The sequence below is a fragment of the Pholis gunnellus genome (assembly GCF_910591455.1).
Source record: "Pholis gunnellus genome assembly, chromosome: 10".
NCBI lineage: Eukaryota > Metazoa > Chordata > Actinopteri > Perciformes > Pholidae > Pholis > Pholis gunnellus.
Window position 1 is genome coordinate 13,791,062 of NC_136537.1, and position 19,204 is coordinate 13,810,265.

Sequence of the window (19,204 nt, forward strand, 5' to 3'; positions counted from 1 at the left end):
TCTCACGCCGCTGCTCTGTCTGTCGGCTCATCACGTTTCCCTGGATCTTGGGCTCCATGCGGGCAGCCAAGCAGAACTCACAGCCTCTAAGACCCCTGTGCTGCGGCTCAGCAGAGGAGCTATGCACAGCACAGAGGTGCAGGGCACGTCTGCATGAGGAAATCGAACACTCACACTAGAAATCTGATCACACACACAGTTTCTGATCAGTAATTCTATCTAAGGTGAATGTCGAGCAGGTCAAAAACGTGGAAATTGCTTCCAGGTTTCACATACCTCACATGTGCGGATGATGGCGGTCAAACATCTGGTGCATCTGATGACGCAATGCAAATGTGTGTAAATGTACAGTGTTTATACTAAGCTTAGTTACACGAGAAATGTATCTGTATCTGCACATACAAACACAAACACATGCACATGCACATGAACAGGTGTATAACCAGATAAGGGGAACAGATGGATAGACAAGCAGTCTGGCACGGTGAAGTCTGCCAGAAAAACTGAATCACAATCAACTGAACAACAAAGTGGTGGCAAAGCTCCTAGGTCACTCTGAAGTGATGTTATTTAATCCTGAAGTCTGCTTCTATTGTGGAGGGAGAACTTAGACCCAAGACAAATAACGGGACCATAACATCTGAAAAGGCAGGTCTCAGTCCTCATGCAAGCAAACTATGGTGCATCAAACATACTGTGTGGCTTACTGGGAGTGCTCCAAACCAGCAACAGCAAACGGCACGAGGTGTATGCTCAATGAGGAGACAGGTGTCGACACCTGGAAGCATTTTGTCATGGTTGGAAAGCCTGTTAATCAAACATTAACTGAGGGCAAGAATTCTAGTCACACTGCGTTTTCTTCACTGATATGAAAAACCTGTCGGGTAAATTATGCAGAAGAGCATAAACACCATGCTCCACTAAATGTACAGATTGGTTTTGAACCTGTCTATTGCTCTAGCCTGGTAGGACGACTCAGTACCCAACTTGCACAAAGACAAAGCTACGTGTGACTTCCTGAGTCCAAGCTTTCTTGCAAAGTGGAAGTGTGAACCTTAACATGCCAGTTGATAAACTGCAATTACATGGACTTTTCCACTCTGACTCGTAAAAAAAAAGAGAACAGTACATGACAATGTAATTACAGAACAAGTTGTAATGGAATGATTGAGCAGAAATGGTGTAATGTCATCTCTTTAAATCTGCAGATGTCTTCCTCTGAGGAAATGAATAATGATATGTGACAGCGAGAGAACTCAGAGAGAGTTTTCATTTTGAGATGAATGATGATAAAGAGACTTGCTGGATAGCTTTGTACAATATAAGACAATGACAGTGAAAGATCCACCGTCACTCTGTTTGCAGCTGATGTGACAGAATGAGCATGCAGACATGCGGATATGCTAAAATGAAGGAAGGTGGCAGAAGCATCGATATTCAGATTGATGTGTTGCGGGACTTGTTGGACGGGTCGATTGCTTTACAAGCAGGTTGATATATATATATATATATCAATATATATATATATATATGGCAGTAAATATTATTCCATAAAATTGATAGAATACACTTTTAACTTCTTTTTGCTGATGTTAAAGTGAAAGTACCAATTCAAGGCATTGTAGGGCTGGTTTTATGCACTGCAGCCTTTAAGTGCAAATTGACTCCTTGGTTAAATTGTGCAATTGGCCTTTTGAAATGGATGCTCCCTTATAATGAAGTTAAATGCAGCACTTTAGCAGGTTAAGTGCACTTAGAGTATTTAGGGTTGCTATCATCCCCTTTTTGGTTGGAGGATTTTCAATTTTCAAATACAACAATAGTCTGTCCCACTTGATTTGTCTAACTCAGACTGCTGAAGTCAGAACAAGAACTTTGGATTCTGTCCCGGCTCTTAATAGAGTAGTTATGCTAGGAAGAGATTGCTTCATAACCAGTAAAGAGAGGAAGATAGTGTTCTCTTCGTCCTCTACTTGCTCCCCCTTGGTAACATCATGTGCCTCCATGGTCTCCATTTCCACTGCTATGCTAACGACACCCAGCTCTACATCTCCACCTCATCAATCACCCCCATCACCCACTCCGCCGTCACCAAATGCCTCACAGACATAAAGTCCTGGATGGAAGCCAACTTTCTCAAACTCAACAGTGACAAACCTAAAATCCGCATCATCGGCCCCAAATCCCACCAAAATATCCCACCACAACTTCTCCCTCTGCATCGATGGCACCACTGTTCCTGCTTCCACACATATCCATATCCTTGGTATGATTTTAGAGCAAACCCTCTCCTTTGAACGCTGCGTCAATCACGTCACAAAAAACGCCTTCTTTCATCTCAAAAACGTCGGCCGTCTACGCCCCTCCCTCTCCTCCACAGCCGCTGAAACACTCATCCCCGCCTTCATCACCTCTCAACTGGACTACCGCAACAGCATCCTGTACTTTACATTCACCAAAATCATCGACAAACTACAATACATCCAGACCTCAGCTGCCCGTCTGCTCTCCCACTCCCGCACCAGAGATCACATCACCCCAGTCCTTCAAAACCTCCACTGGCTCCCAATACAGCAAAGAACACAAAGCCACAAACACAAAGCCCTTCACAACCCACTTTATAACTTTCGGACCTCCTGCAAAGACACACTCCCACCCGCAACCTCCTTACCCCCCCTACTTGGTCCAAGCACCGAACCTGGGGGGACAGGGCCTTCTTTGACTAATAAAATGTATTATTATTATTATCATTATTACTGTCAACCACTTTGGTGTTGTGTTAAATCCTGCTTCACAGATCAGAGTTGGTCGATACAATTCTGTACCCTGGCTTGTTATAGGACAATGAGAAAGTTCTTGTGCCTCAAAGAAACTTCACCAAATAGTTTGGACTGGAATTAAAAACTTTTGAGACACTGTCCAAAAGCTCCTCTTGCTCTCTTTTATCTCTCACATCCATATCGACCTACAAAACTCAATAGGCCAAGATGTTTTGCCTCATCATTAACTGAATGACATATAAAGATTTTCATTTTCCATCAAAGACGAGGCATTTAAATTATACCAATATTGATGCATTCTCCCACAGCGCAGACAGAATCTGCAATCGACACCTCTCACTAAGACTTGCCATCTCAATTTTACTCCTATTTTCCCAGTCAAAAACGGACGTGTTTATGTGAGAGTCACCGCTGAGTAGATTTCTCTTCTACTGTACAGTAAACAGTGTCGGGGAAAAGCCCAATTTCCTGCCCATAACTTTGTTAAAGCTGTGACATAAAACCAGAATTCACCAGTGTTAGAGATGTTAGTGAGTGAGTCTTCCCATTCACCATTCTCCTTATTTAACCAAATAGCCTGATTGCCTGTATTAAGCCTGAGGGAAGATTGCAGTTTGATCTCTGCCACTGATAGAGGACTGTGGATTTGATGAACCCAGCAAGTCTCATCAAGGAGGACATGTGACCATATATATTATTCTTGTTCTGTGGCCTTGTCTCACATTTACATGTGAACCAAATCAGATACTTTGGAGATTAGATCTTTACATTTTTTGGAATCAATTCTGATATAATATGATCATAGTAAGGTTTCAATATAGCTACACTGTGTTTTGAAAGCATTAGCTGAAGCTTGTACAAAAAGATGCAGGCATGAAGATGTAAATGCTTGTGTTTTAAACATAACCACCATCTAATCACAGTCGCTATCTCAGCCATACATTTACTCACGTGGTGAAGGCAGGATTGTACTTGGCTCCCAGGTAGTACGAGTACAGGTTGAACATGCCAATCATGAAGGCCACAAACACCATGATGAAGATGACCATGAACTTGAAGATGTCTTTGACCGTGCGCCCCAGTGAAATCTGCAATGGGCCGAAGCTCTCGTTTGCTGGCAGGATGTAGGCGATGCGCGAGAAGCTCAGCACCACAGCGACGGCGTACAGGCCTTCTGAGATGATCTGGGGGTCTGATGGGCGCCACTTGTTCCTGGCTGGAGGATAAGAAAGACAAGGACGAGCGGCTGAGTAAGGTGTTAATGTATAATGTGATTGAGCTAATGCAGAGTCAAACCAGAGATCGTTCAGTAATTGTCTGGTTTTGGGGGGGAACCGGTTTCCCAATTTGAACAATAAAATAGGTCCCCATTTCAGGTTTGACCACATTTAAAATGTTTACACTGAATACAACCTGATGCATTAGGTATACAAGTATAGCTTCAAAACTAATGTTGAAATTACATTTCTAATAATCATCCACAGCTGCATTTATGGACTTAGAATTTGAAACATTTTCATTGTGTGGTTTACAATCACAGTATTTTTTACTATGCATTACATCCTATTGTGAAAAGCCTGCATTCCTCTGGCTTGATAAATATTATCAGCTGCACATAATTGGTTTGGAAGAGATGTAAAGAGTATAATCTTGGCGAAGGTACAGTAAGAAGATGGATTCGGTGATGATGGATGGGGATCAGGGAGGAGGGAGGGCAACGAGTATGAGGCGGGTGGAGAGCAAACAGAAAGGATAGTGTGTCCAAGGAGAAGTAAGCACAGAGAGAGAGGACAACAGGGACACAATGCAAAGAGATGAGTTAAGTGAAGACCACAAACAGAAAAAAGTAAAAGAAAGAAAAATTCCATCTCGGACAAGGAATTAAATATATCCCACACAATGTGTGCACTTTTCAGTGCAGATATGGAGACGTATGGAGAACGGCTCACGATAATAACTGACACTCCAGTCATTTACATTTTCATCTATGGACTGATATGTCATGACAGAGTCAGACCACCAGATGACAGCACTGATGAAGGTTCCCTTAGCAGACCACTAAGACGTGTGCTGTCCAGCAGCCTGCAGCCTAAGTTTTATTATGTTGTAGAGGAGTTTTGGTTCAGGTAATGAACTAAAAGTTTTCCTGATTCGTTTTATACTCTGAAATCTATAAAGTTGATATTTAGACCCAAGCGCAGGCAGGTGTATATTTCAAACAAAAAAATATAGATAATAATGATCTGGGGAGGTTTTAAATCGAAATTCCCCACTGTTTACGGTGTTTGCTCATGTGCGAAGTTTCTGTCAGCCTGTTTATAGACCTCTGCACTTACTTGTTATTATGGAAACATCAAATTCACTAATTGAATGCGGTGTGCTACACTCAAGCCAAGAATCAAACTGAAGAATATGGGCACAAATATGTGTGAACATGTTGGGGTAAATATGCAACAATGACATTTTTTATTAAATGAGAAATACACCCTCATCTTCTAGTGTCCCAGCTCATGTTTTTAGTTATTCATGACATTTTTACACAAATACTTATCTGATTTGCTTATCACTGACTGATTGCAACAATGATTCAAGCCCCTCATGAAAGCTTTTACATTTTATCTTATTGAGCCAATAACTGGCCTGTCTTTGGAATTTGTTTTGGTAGATAAGAAGTGAGGCAGTTTGAAACACAATATATATATATATTTTCAGATTAAACATAAATTGAGATATTTAGCTATCATGAATAGTGGTTATCACAATGGCAGAGAAAACAAAGAAAAGAGCGGCAAATAACCCACACAGACTCAGTCCAAGCAATCTCTGTTAAACACCAGAGAAATCAGTAAACTTCTAGACATCTTCAAAGCCTTTCATCGGATTTTTGGAGTAACTGCTTACCGAAAGTGAAGTAGGCGACTTCTTCAGGCAGCGAGGCGGTGCTAATGTCTTCGTCTGGTACGTGCATGTCCACATACTGCTGGGCTTTGGTCGCCTTGAGGAACGCCATGAAGCGCGCCGTGAAGGAAGCCACAAAGATAGACAACATGCCAAAGTCCAGAACATTCCACAGGTGCATGATGTACTCTCTGGGCCCGTCGCTCCAGATCTCCTTACATTCTGACCAAATCATACCTGAGGAAGGAGGACATACAAAGAAATGCACACTGCAAAAGGTCAGCTCTTAAAAACAAGAAATAAGGAAATAAAAGGGGGAATATAGAGGGAAATATTTCTTAAAATGAAAAACATTACCTGCCAATTTTGTAAAACACTTTAACAAACAAAAAATATCTAGTCTCAAAGAACCCACAGGTTTACCAGTACAGCTACACTAAAAACAAATACATTTGTCTAGATACAAAAAAAAGGGTTGAAAAATGTGCTGGATTTAGCAAATGCTAGTGACATCCTCTTAAAATAAGGCTATACGTTTAGCAACTATATCTTAAAACCAGCACAGCTAGACCACAAACAAGTACAAATGTCTAAATACAAATGAAAGATCACAGATTCTTTTTTCAATATGTAGCAAAAGGTGCTTAAAAGCAAACACTCGTGCCATCAACTCAAACCATGACCTCTGAATTCAGAATGTTCTGTTCCCCACAAGAAAGGCTATCCACTCTGCTACGGACTCTCTGTTCAATGTTTTGAGGATCACGGGCTGACAAGCCTGCACACTGAAGCGGTCGTTCCACAGTCTGAATTTTAAGGGACAAAGGCAACACTTGCCTGCGACGGTCCCAATCACTGAGACGCAAGCATTTCCAACAATAGTTTTCAACTGCAGCAACTAACAACCTAAGATACACGAGTGGAATTGACAAGGTTGCCCTTTCAATTGATCCTCGTTAAATGGTTTAACGTGTATTTATTCCAATTGCAGAGCCACGGATGAGTCATGTTTGATGATTGGACTTGTCGTGGATAGACATTCTGACTTATTTCAAGAAATCTTTTCAACATGCTAACTTGATTTTTTATGTTTGTCCCTATAACCTGCTTAGCTGTACTGGTTTTAAGATATAATTCCAAAACATAAAAGCCTGAATTCAAGATGATGGTTCTAGCATTTGCTAAATGAAATGAAAAGTGTACTGTCTTTGTTTTGTACAGTATTTTGTCTATAGGAATACATGATTGCTTTTCTGTGGGTTAAGACACAATAAAACAGGGAATTCAATTTGGTCATAAAGAGATGAAACGGCTAAGATGTTTATGATAAGAGATTCTGACTTCGACAAAGACCTTTTGTACGTGTCAAGGTTGATCAAACAGCTTTATAATTATTATTTATTATATAGTTTTAAGCATTAAGTTACTCAGAACCATTAATTCAATCTCAGTAATGAGATAATAAAGGGCAAAAAATCGAGAAACAAGTGAAATGCTGTAACATAAAAATATGCCCCAAATCTTTAAAAACAAGCATAATTTGCCTTGATTTAAGACATTTCATCTTACTAAGATTTCAGTTTTCGCTGTGCATGGATACATCGTGGAAAGATACAAATAAAAAAGGAGGCTCACACAGACACTCATACAAATGTAACGCTCAAAAAGAAGCATGCACGACAAAGATGTTGACAACAAAGCTTATAATTCATACTCAACCATTCAGACACCCCCACTTATAGCTCAGGTGCGCACACACACACACACACACACACACACACACACACACACAAACACAAACACACATACACACGTACACACACACACACACACTGCCATTCTCTATTTGGAGCTAAAACAAGGAGAAAATTGCTTACTGAAAAAGCGCCCAGATCAGTATCATCTCTTTAACAATTACCGGGCCTTCAAAGCATGCTGCTGGAATTAGAATTACCCTGCTCTACCTGAGCCACCACTCACAGCACACACACAAACACACATATGCACACAATGAAACACACATGTGCACACAATGAAACACACATATGCACGCACGCACACACACACACACACACACACACACCTGCTGCCAAAAATGACCACGGATGGCCAAAGAATGGTGCCACGACACGTAAACAAACAAAAACAGGAGCATATGTGCACCGACAGACCACTCACATAATGTTATTAAATGTGTGTGTTTGTAGATGAAAGGAAGCACATCAGCAGATGGGAAGCAGCTGAGGCCTGCCTGACAGATACTGCCATGGGCTATTTATCTGTTGAATATGTCTTTGTCTCACAGCCGTCTATCTGTGTCTTCATGCCTGTCTTTTCGTATGCCGTACACTCCACCCCTCCCTTAACTTTCATCCTTTTCCGCCATTTTTCTTTTTCTTTCTCTCCATCACTCCCTCTAATATTTCCTCAGCACCACCTCTCAGGTCAACCTCCAAATTTCCCTCCAGCTCATCGTTAGGACTCAGCATAGCCACTGCTTCAACAAGTCTGGCCTGTGCCGCATCCAACCAGGAAACTTCTATTTGATCTTGGGAAGATAAAAGAGAATGGATTGTTGTATTGCCATTGGCTTTCATCCACTTGGTTGGTACGGTCTTGCATTAATCTTGAATTCTGCCTCATATCAGAGTTGGGCATATAGGCTCACAGAGTCTTTCCACTGATTCATGGGGAAGGAGTTGTGTTGTAGACTTCACTGTGTTGTAGCTTCACTACATTGGATTACTTTGGATTAGCATCAAAAACTTTGGAAGTCTGAGTAGAAACATTACCTTAAACTCGTCTTGCTTGCATGTTGATTAATTAAATCCATATTAACAAAAACTAAATATTCTAAGGAAATCCACAAGGAAACCGTTTGACTGTTATTCATGCTATATTAAGGTTATTTCTTATCTTGATGGAAAATCTGCATAGACAGTGGCTTTCTTTTTAATTGGCTGCAACTGTGCAGAATTTCAAACACTGCCACGGTGCGTGTGCACCATGTGTGTGAGAAAGAAGACTCACCCAACACCCACTTCATGATCAGCATCTCTGTCCAGGAGAACTGGGTGGTCTTGACCCTGAACACCTGTCGCGGGTGGTCTGTGATGGTCTCATTGGGCAGGTTCTTGACACCCTCAAAGCGGTCAGAGGCGTTGACAACAAGCAGACCCAAGAAGATGGTGAAGGAGACAGCGTGAGCCACGAACTTCATGAAGGGGCTTCGCAGGATCTGACCAAGCTGGAAGTGAGAAGATTTAGGGTATAAGAAGAAATATGTTCCATTGTGCATCTGTGGTTTCCAAATACTAATAAGGACCACACCTATTTAGAGATTTGTGCACATTTGGGGGCAGCGCAACAGGCTGTAAACACAGTACTGGCATATTATCAACCAAGTTGATTTGGTGAACGTATTGGTGAAAAGATTCCTATGTAAAAGATTCAAGGACATGGAGCAACATTTGCATTCCAAATGTGTTTCTGAACTATGTACAGTATTCATTCTGCTTCTGACTCCCTTTTGGTCTCAACCAACTCCTAAAAAAAAAGATCCACCCTGGCAACCAGATAATTGCTCACTTTGTGTCTGTCTTTTGGACACACATTGTTTTTATCACATTGTATGAATAATTGAGCTCTAACATATGTGTTGAATGCATTTCCTTTCTCATAAATCATTTGCAAAGCTGATTAAAAACACCACATTTTGAATCCTGCATCGTAAACATCCATGTTTTCCTGGCTAGTAGTCTTCTTCTTTCCCGCCATCGCTTGCTCATTGCTGTGTTTCCTGGGCATTAACACCACCTGTAGATCAGTGGAATAATGTGAAACCGGTGGCAGGAATGTGTGGGGAGCCACTTATAAAAAAGGACAAAAAAGTCTGCATAGCACTACAAGGGGTCAAGAACTACACTACAAGGTGTCACTGCAAAGTACAATGACAACACACATTAACGTTTTTACTTGTCATATTAGTATACAATGTTGTTCATTTGTGTTTGCCAATACAACAACTTGCAAAAATAGTTTTCGTGTCAGGGAATCACCTGTTTGACTGGTATTTTCTTTGAACAGTTAAACAAATTGCAGCCAAACAAAACATCATTTTTTACGAACTGAGTTAATCAGTGTTCCTCAGATTTTGTCCCTCAGAGATCAGAATCTGAACAGCATCACTAAACAACCATTTTAGCAGGCAAACGGCAGCTGTTGTAATTCATGACTGTGGAATAGAATGACAGAGTAACTAGACGCCAAACAAGCAGCAGAGACGATGAAAATGCACCATATGGCAAGAACGTAATGCAAGGTGGTGCTGCACAAGGAACATTAAACATGCCACCACAGAAATATGCCAAGACACACAAACTCACAACACACACACTTGAGATGGCAACATTTGCCACTGCTGTGTTCAATATTAACTACCCACAGGCTATCTCTGCTCTCTGCATGCGCAGTGACATATCAAATTCAATATCAAACTGTTCCCATGGCACACACACAACTAAACCATGTGGGGAGAGGTTGTCTGGTGAAACGTAACCCTGCCAAAGCTCCTCTAAACCTCCTCCTGCCACTGGGACGGCTCTGCCTCTGTGCTGATAAGGCTGATCCATTTCACCCCTCAGCTTAAATGAGATGGTCATCCTCGATCAGGCCTACTGCTGGGTGAGGCCTACAAACCCCACGGGTTTCTTTTCTTATCAGTGCGATGATGACAAGCGCTGATCTTCTCTGCTCCAAAGAAATGGTGGCCACTATAGCAGCAGGCGCACGCAGACTAAAAGAAAGAGGTTTTGCTAGAATGGAGCTGCTGTGTCTTTTATTGTTCCCTAACATCTTTTCACCTGGGAGAAGCAAGCCTGACGTGTGCAGACAGGCACCCACTCTGAATAAATATTATCTAAATATGAGCAAGGACCTTCTGTTATACTGTACATATATTGGATGTGCACTTTATGATTAAGGGGGACATTCTCATACATGCACGTGATAGAGTACGTGTTCTCATTTGGCGTTTTTCAGACATGCCAACCACCAACACTTCTGGGGATTGGGAGCGGAACTGGCCAGTGGGGAGCTCCCCAGAGACCTACATACCTTCAAGGGCTTTTTTTCTATTTGTAACGTAAGGCGCCCGCTCGCTCACATCTCCAGCTGGGCGATCAGCAGGAGGCAAGTTTGTAACAAGCTGTCTTGGCTTTATTTGTAATATATTAATAAATAAACAACTCCGTTAAGCGCCACAATCATATAAACCAAAGCAAAGCGTTATATTGTTGCAGCTGGAAAAGATGGAGCAGATGTTTAATCAATGGTAATGTGTTAGATTGTATAAGTAATACCATAGATATCATGACTTGTGAGTAAACCCACACACCCACGCTGTTCTCATGTAGTGTTTGTAGCTACACCTACAAAAATAAACGAGCTGTAATTATCATAAGAACCTTTCGTATGACGATACGTTGACCTGTTAGGGCGGGGAAACTTTCCAATCATCATTTTTGCCGCATAGAGTTTGATTAAATCACATATTTCCTATATCTACTCAGCCAGAGTAATTAATAACACCTGTGTGGGTGTGCAGGGCATTTAATCTGCAAAGTACTAGTATACATGTATCTCAAACTTGCACTACTAAATATATAGTAACTTACCACCATTTACCTTACCAATAATCCAAGTTGACTCTTCAAGGGAGGCAGTATAAATGTATAAACTGACAAACGCATGACGCTTGTTCTATGAGGAGGGAAGCCTGAGAGCCACGTAGGCAATTTTTCATCATCTTTCAATACCTGTCCCATCACGCTCCGCATGTTTCCCCCATTTTCCACCCTTTTCAATCAACGAGATACATTCAATATCTAAATACACGTCGGTTTTCCATCACCTCCAAAGCACATCTCATACGTTTCTCTTAAAAAGAGATTTCTAAAGCAATTACATCTGTGTTTTCTCTGTCGACCTTCGATGATTTACTACTCATCTTCTTCATCTCTCCCCACTGAAATTGAATATGGTTTGGGGAAATGGTGTCGTGGTGCCGTAAAAACAGAGAACATTATGAGCTGTAAGACATCAGCAATTGCTGAGATGAGCAGAGCAAAATGACATGATTAGTGGAGGGCACACGAAACATAATCAACCAAAACACATCAAAGCTTTCTCTTTGCAACCTGCGACTGTCTTCATCTATGTCATTATCACAATCATTTAATATATACTTGTGTCTCTGTTTAGCTGCTGTCACATTGTTAATAAGCATGTACAAACATTAATTTTTTTCCGTTATTCATTTAATTTAATTGTTTTTTTATTACCCCACCGTCTGTAATTCTGCTTTCTCAACATCTCAGATATCTATTTTCAACATTTAGCTGGAATTTTAAATTAGGTATTTAATACGACTACTACTAATAATAATTAACAACAACAACAACAACAATAATACAAAGTTACAAGGTGAAAGCACTATAGATTAATTTGCTATTCATACATGCATCTATCTTCTTCCTGCTCTCTCTGCTGCGTCACAAAGTAGCAGACTGTGACACACGCGCACGGTTGCTTGGTTGATTTATAATCAAATGTACTCTCATGCACACACAATCACATAGACAGGGGTCTTTGTGACACAGTGATCAGGAGCAGCTTGTGTCTCATGATTGAATCCATGTCTCGGCCGTGGAGTCGCTCTCGGCATTACTGGTCTCAATCCTTCCGCACACTTGACATCAGCTGCTAGTTAGTCTACAAAATGACTAATTCATCAATCTCACTTAACAAGAACTATTCAAAGGTCCTCAACACTGTTTCTGAATCTACCTTAGCGCGCACACAAACACTCGACACACAACCACTTCATGAGGTAAAGGATTATCCAGGTTAATGAGCAGATTTGCATAACCACTCATGCAGTGCCTGTGTGTGTGTGTGTCACTTCACAGATTATAATTTACTTGATGGAGTATTAACAAAATGTAATAAAGTGCCTCAGGGCCATAAAATCAAATGGTGATTATACAGTGCTTTTTAAATCGGAAATCAGTATGTTTTTCGCCACGCTCGTCATTTTGTAATTGAAGTGAGTCCAAGCTTACTAAAATTGTCCCATGAAAAGAGCAAACTACAAGCCACCTTTAACGTCTACAGGAAAAAAATCTTTGACTCAAAGATACAGTCGATTTTAGATGGAGTAACCCTTTAGCGTGTAGTCGCTGTCATCACAGCAATGCTAATGTTAGCATGTTTATAGGCACTGTAACGGGACTGTAATAGACTGTTAGCATTTAGCATTGTGCAGCTGAGGATGACAGCTTAGAATAATGGAAGTTGAGCCATATCTGTTCAAATAAAGCCTGAGATGAGTATCATCCTGATTTAGTGAACAACTCGGCCTTGTCTAACCCTCAGGCCAAACTTTACTGTTTTTTGCCCAAAGGATCAAAGATTGTCTTGTGTTTAATGAGCCTTTCAACTGTCGAGGTCTGCTTGTGGGCTATAGACTTTCAGTATTGTTGCTACAGCCATGCACTGTAATACAGAGTGTTAGGAAAGTAGGTGCTTGTAAATGGCACACATTTTTAGTGTGTCTGCGTTACTCAAGAGCATACGCGGTCATACCTTGCTGCATGGCATTACCCAGTAGGCAACAGCCAGGAAGGGCAGACCTGCGGCGACCCCCAGCACTGTCCAGCACTTCACCCCGACAGACTGCTGCCTCAGACCGGGCAGGTTCTCGTACCAGATAGTCAGAAGCTGCTGCTGACAGTTAGGATGGGCGACGAACTGAAGAGAGAGACAGAGACAAGACATTGTAATCAACGGGGAATAAAGGGAGAGGAGATGAGGATACAGTGCAAGGAAAGAGAGAGGAAGAGGAGAGCGATTAGCAAACAACCATTTTCAGAGATGCAACACAAATTTGCTTTTCTCAGATTTTTTAACAGATCGCTTTAGGAGCAAACATGCCAGTCCAATGCTCCACTGATACGGCCCAGCGGTCACAAAAAGGATGAATGTAGTTTATTTGCCAGGCTTTAGAAAATTAATAAGGTTGAAAAATATACTTTATTCATGAGGAGGGCTTCTGGTGGTCAAGTAATTCCAAAGTAGCTGAGCGCGTCGGCTGCTTTTCAATTAGGGTCACACATGTGCATTCATTATAACCAAAATATATTACTCACTACATGTTTGTATTCGCGGCTGCCACTTGGCTTCATTTAGAATGAAAATGTCAACAAGCAGGTCGTGAAATCGATTTACTATACACGATGCAAAAAGAAAGCAGGCAGCAACTAAGAGGCACTGAGTGTTTATACTAATTACTGAAGCATGTTTGCTTTATTAGATAAGGCTTGGTCTGGAATAGAGATAAATGAAAGCCTCCACTGGTCTTCTGAGGAAGGAGGAGATGGATGTTTTTGTTCCAGCTGGAGGAAGGATGTGGAGCAATCGATGCTCAGTAGGAGGTTGACTAGTGTAACAATCAAACTCTAGCACTGTTTTTAGTGTAAGATCTGAGCAACAGATTACGTCTGGTCACACCTGCTCTCCCTTGATTGTCGTTAGCCTCTTGTGTTTTCTCCCTCCATCAATCCGTCCCACCTCTTCAACAATCAGCCTCGGCCATCACATTCAGAGAACATTTATCTGAGCTGACGACTGACATCCTCAGCTCCCATCCGCCGATGGAAACGCACACGCGTACGATGCGTGTGCGTGCACGCTCAATCGTTTCTACATTCAGAGGGAAACTACACACACACACACACACACACATGCGCACACACACACACACACACGCACACACACACACACAGACATTAAACTCCCCCTGCACATTAAATCGTAGTTAACATAGTTTCCCACCGGTGTCCGGTGACTAGTCTATCAATCCAATGACCCGTGACATGAGCCCTGCCCGCGTCAAGCACTACACACAGTTGGGCTTCACCTGGTTGCCATGGCAATCTATCCCTCCCTCTCTCCCTGCCTCCGTGTAATTAGCTCCCTGAGTATTGGTCACGCTCTCCTGTACAGGATGAAAAACACAGCTCGAACAGGCGGTGTTCTGCCCAACACACACACATACACACACACACACACACACACACACACACTTGGGATTTACCTGATTATAGAAAACATGCAGCACATGAAGGTCAAACAGGCTGTGTGTGTGTGTGTGTGTGTGTGTGTGTGTGTGTATGTGTCAGAGAGAACGAGTATGGTTGGGAGAAATGGGGAAAAGGCATTTGGTTTGACATTTTGTAAAAACACCTCTGCTCAGAAGGGATTAGCTCTTTGAAATAGAGGCCAGTTTGTTGTTTACATGTGGCCCTCTGAGGCTACAAGTACGGAAATACACAAACTTACTGTATCTACACACACACACACCACATGTAAAACACTGCAGTAAAACACACAGCACACATAATAATTATTTTTTCCATCCACCTACAGTGCAGTATGAGGTCTTTCTGTTTGTCTTCCTTTATAGGAACCGTGAGCTACAGTAGCTGCAATGGATAAAGAACCTCGCTCAAGGACTCTTGGTAGGTTGGATGTGTTCTGCCAACAAGTCCTCATATCAAATCAACAAAATATTTGATATATTTAAAATATATGTTTGTCAATGCATTTCAAAACCTAAGAGAATATTCTGATCAGAATACTTTCCTTGTCGCGACGAGTACTCAGCTTGTGAAAAGTAACCCATTATATCACAGCGACATCATCAGGGTTATCTCGGCTTGCCTGAGCTTGAAGACAGTAGTATAAACACATATAATCTCCTTAGCTGGTAAAACCTCATCACACACACAAATGTCTGCCTAGTTTATAAGATCATGCATGATTGAGCTCCTCCTCCTCTGTCTGATTTCATCAACTTCTACCGCAAGCAGAGCTACTAGAGGTGCAGCGAATGAGGACTGCACAACCCCAACAACTGCTTTTAGCCAGAGCATCACATCTATGGAATTCAGTACCATAATCAATTAGAAAGCCCCATCGTATCATTCATTTAAGTGAAGATTTGTATTTCGGTTTGCTTGTATTTAGATTTTGTTCGCTCATGTTGTTTAACTGTATGCTTTTTACCACAATGTCGTATTTCATTAAATATTGAATTATTTTTATTGGATGCAGGCAAAGGGACTGCTGATGTAAACTAGCCTTTCAGCTAACTCGGGTACATTGTCTCTAAAAAAAAAAGCACACACACACACACACACACACACACACACACACACACACACACACACACACACACACACACACACACACACACACACACACACACACACACACACACAGCCTGTGTTACAATCTAGGAGCAAGGAGTTTGAAAGACCTGGGTATTTATCAGGCTGGGAGTGGCCTAGAAATATTATCAAGCTGCATTATGGGGAAATGTAGGATCTAGTGTTTTGGATTGGTATTTCTGTTTTTAATGTGTGTCTTACAAGCCCAATTCTTTCTTTGGCAGTCTGTGACCGTACCTTCTTGACCTCGTACTTAATGGCCAGGATGACACGACTGAGGCAGGGCCGGTTGTAGGCGCTTGGAGGGCACTGGTCCACGTCGCCATTCAGTATGGCCTCCACTTCCTCTGTGTTCCGACAAAGGTCCAACACACCCACCACAAAGTCCTTACACTGCATGGACAGCTTACGGTATTCATTCTGGCAGGGAGAGAGAAAAGAAGGAATAAAAGACAGAATTAAAGAGAAACTTGATTTTAAACTGACTTCAAACAAGTAAATCATTTCAACAATAGGTTACAGACAACGCAGTATTCTTCAAATGTAGACATCTCTTGACCATCTACTTAAGGCTTGAAACCGCTTCTCCTGCCTTTTGTGATTTGCTTCATGTTCATCAGTTCGGTGTATTTTTGACCTGATGTCAAAATCAGAGCGGTGGATTCGACGAATGAGGGAGTCGACTTGACTTGCTTTATCATAATAGTCAACAAATTTGACAGTTTGAAAAAAACAAAACATCATAGTGTAAAATGATCATTCTCACGGTAATCTCATCACATTTCATACATTATCAGAAACAGCAGTAATATGTGCAACAGAAAGCACTTAAACCCCACATTTTAAATACTCACTTTAAATGCATTGCCATCCTTCTGATTTTATGCAGTTTGAATATGCATATAAAGAATGAATGGTAATGGATGTAATTTAAATAAGATTTACAAATATTGTGAGGGTAACCACTCCATCTGAAAGCCCAAAAAGAAAATAAATTGCCAACATTTTCAAAAATAGCGTTTGATTATCCTGAAGAAGGCTGTTTGCACAGTCACCTAACTGGCATTTACACTCACTAGGACAGGTGTTGAAGGCCATCAACACGAGGCTCTACAAAGCCCTAACCCGTCCACATTATCAAGAGCACAAGGAAACAACAAGCCCAAATCAAATGACCAAAAGTTAAAAACTTTCTATGCTGAAAACAAATGTGTGGGTTTCCATTCTCTTACCTTTATTTGTGATACGAGGATCCTGAGAAAGAGGATGTCGTATGTTGTACAGATTGTAAAGCCCTCTGAGGAAAATTTGTGATTTGTGATTTTGGGCTGAACAAAATAAATTGAACTGAAATTGAATTGAACTGAATGCTTGCATACCAGCACTTGGGTGTGTGTTGTCTTTCAGTTTTTTTATCAGTTAAATAGAAACATTACTATTTTTGACTCTTTAAACCTTTTTGTTGACATTTTTGGTGGAGTGGAGCCAATACTGAAGGCCTATTCCACAAGTTATTAAGCAGCTCAAACGTTCAAAGCCCCCCTTGTGCACACAAGATAACAAACTTGATGGCACCAGATACAAAATATGATCTTTCGTGACTCTGTATACTTTCTCATCCAAGTGTTGGGAATTGCTCCAAGCGCCGATTTACTCTGCCCACTTTATTACAATTCACCATTCTTGTGTCAGGCCTTTCAACCCTCTCTCCTTCTAATCCTTCATTAATTGTTCCAGCTTCAACTCTTTGCTCCTCTGTCTTCGCCCGCACAGTTCACTTCTCACCCTTCTTTCTTACACAGCCTCCCATCGCCCTCCTGGCGTGTTCTGTTCCTCAGCATTTGGCCGAGCAGATAAGCAGTCAGCAGACTGGAGCTTCTAAAGTCCTCAAGGACTGAATCTCATTATGCCTTCACTGCCGTGTTTGTTCTGTGTTCAGTAATACCACTAAAGTGTATTCATAATGCCTCATTTTAAACAAACTTTCACCCAGGTCCTCCGCAGTCAGTCATCAAATCAGCAATCAATTAAACAAGGTGAGAAATTACCAGTTTTGGGGAGGTATGATAAAGTATGTATGCAAAGTAAGGGCAACACTTTCTATGATGCCAGTGTTTTCCCCTATCCGCCTATCCTGAAAGAAAGAAACTAAGTATTTGACCTACCTAGTTTATGAGCACTCGTTTCATTTCAGCTCAGTGTGAGAGTCTTTACAGGGTTTTGTACACACAAACACATAGACTTCCATTGGCACTCTTGGCCGCTCAGAGTCAAACCACGCCGCGTTGATTTCCGTTCCAATTACCAGTTTTAGAGCACTGAGTCGTGCCCGAGAGGGACCACCTCCAGAGTCGGGCCAAAGCGCAACCGACTCGCCTATAAGTGAGTTGAAGTGGTGTCTTGCAGACCACGGCCAGCCCGTGCGTCCAGCCCCACTTCATAATAAAAGCTCTGAAAAAACGAAATAACAGGGGACTTTTATTGGGCCTTCGGCAGCCTATCCGCCCCCCAAAAGCAGTCGACGCCCATGTCTATAATGCTTTATAAACATACTTATGCGTTATAATCACCTTATAGCTCAATATATTATGTTTATGTTATAAGCCTTTATAAATATCCATAATGCTTTATGACAATAATCATAGCACATTATGAAGCAATTTATGACACATCTTCATAATAATACATTCTAATCTTTTTATAATGCATTATAATTACTGTTATAAAGCATGATAGTTCTATAATAAGTTATTGTAAGTGGTCATGGATATTTAAGAGTGATTATAACTAATATTATACAGCGCCAGAAGAAGATTACAACGATTTATATGTACGTTTAGAATTATTTTTGATGGGCTACAAAAAAAAAAAAAGTACCAAAATATGTACTGCATTTGGTGCACCTACTGACCTTGGACATAATTTGCATTCCTCCAGTGTTTCACCTTTTTATTGAGGGAGTTTCATATGACTTGGACAGTATCTGTCTTGAATATAAAATGGTGTAATCAGTTTAGTGAAGTCACAGTGTGTTCGGAATCTTAAAAACCAAACAGCTGCAATACATGTCATGCATTTTAAAATCTGGCCCTTTAGGCTTGGATTTATCATTGAAAACCTGCATGTTAGATAAGGTTGGTCAAAAGGCTCATCCCTATCTGCAAAATGAAAAGGTAAATTCTGGACATCAAGCATCTATTGGCCCTTTGGGGGACTTGGAGGAGAAGGAGGCATTTG

The 19,204-nt window shown here is 41.3% G+C and overlaps 1 protein-coding gene across 2 annotated transcripts in view; it reads right to left on the minus strand.

Moving 5' to 3' along the window:
- trpc7b (transient receptor potential cation channel, subfamily C, member 7b) overlaps window positions 1–19,204 on the minus strand; it is a gene marked incomplete at both ends in the record, with an annotated part of 44,038 nt that overhangs the window by 14,227 nt on the left and 10,607 nt on the right. For both annotated transcript variants that reach the window (XM_079167224.1, XM_079167223.1), the window contains 5 exons: window positions 3,732–3,996; window positions 5,682–5,915; window positions 8,709–8,925; window positions 13,323–13,487; window positions 16,205–16,387. In XM_079167224.1, the coding sequence (XP_079023350.1) occupies window positions 3,732–3,996; window positions 5,682–5,915; window positions 8,709–8,925; window positions 13,323–13,487; window positions 16,205–16,387 (1,064 nt within the window). The remainder of the gene's footprint in view (window positions 1–3,731; window positions 3,997–5,681; window positions 5,916–8,708; window positions 8,926–13,322; window positions 13,488–16,204; window positions 16,388–19,204) is intronic.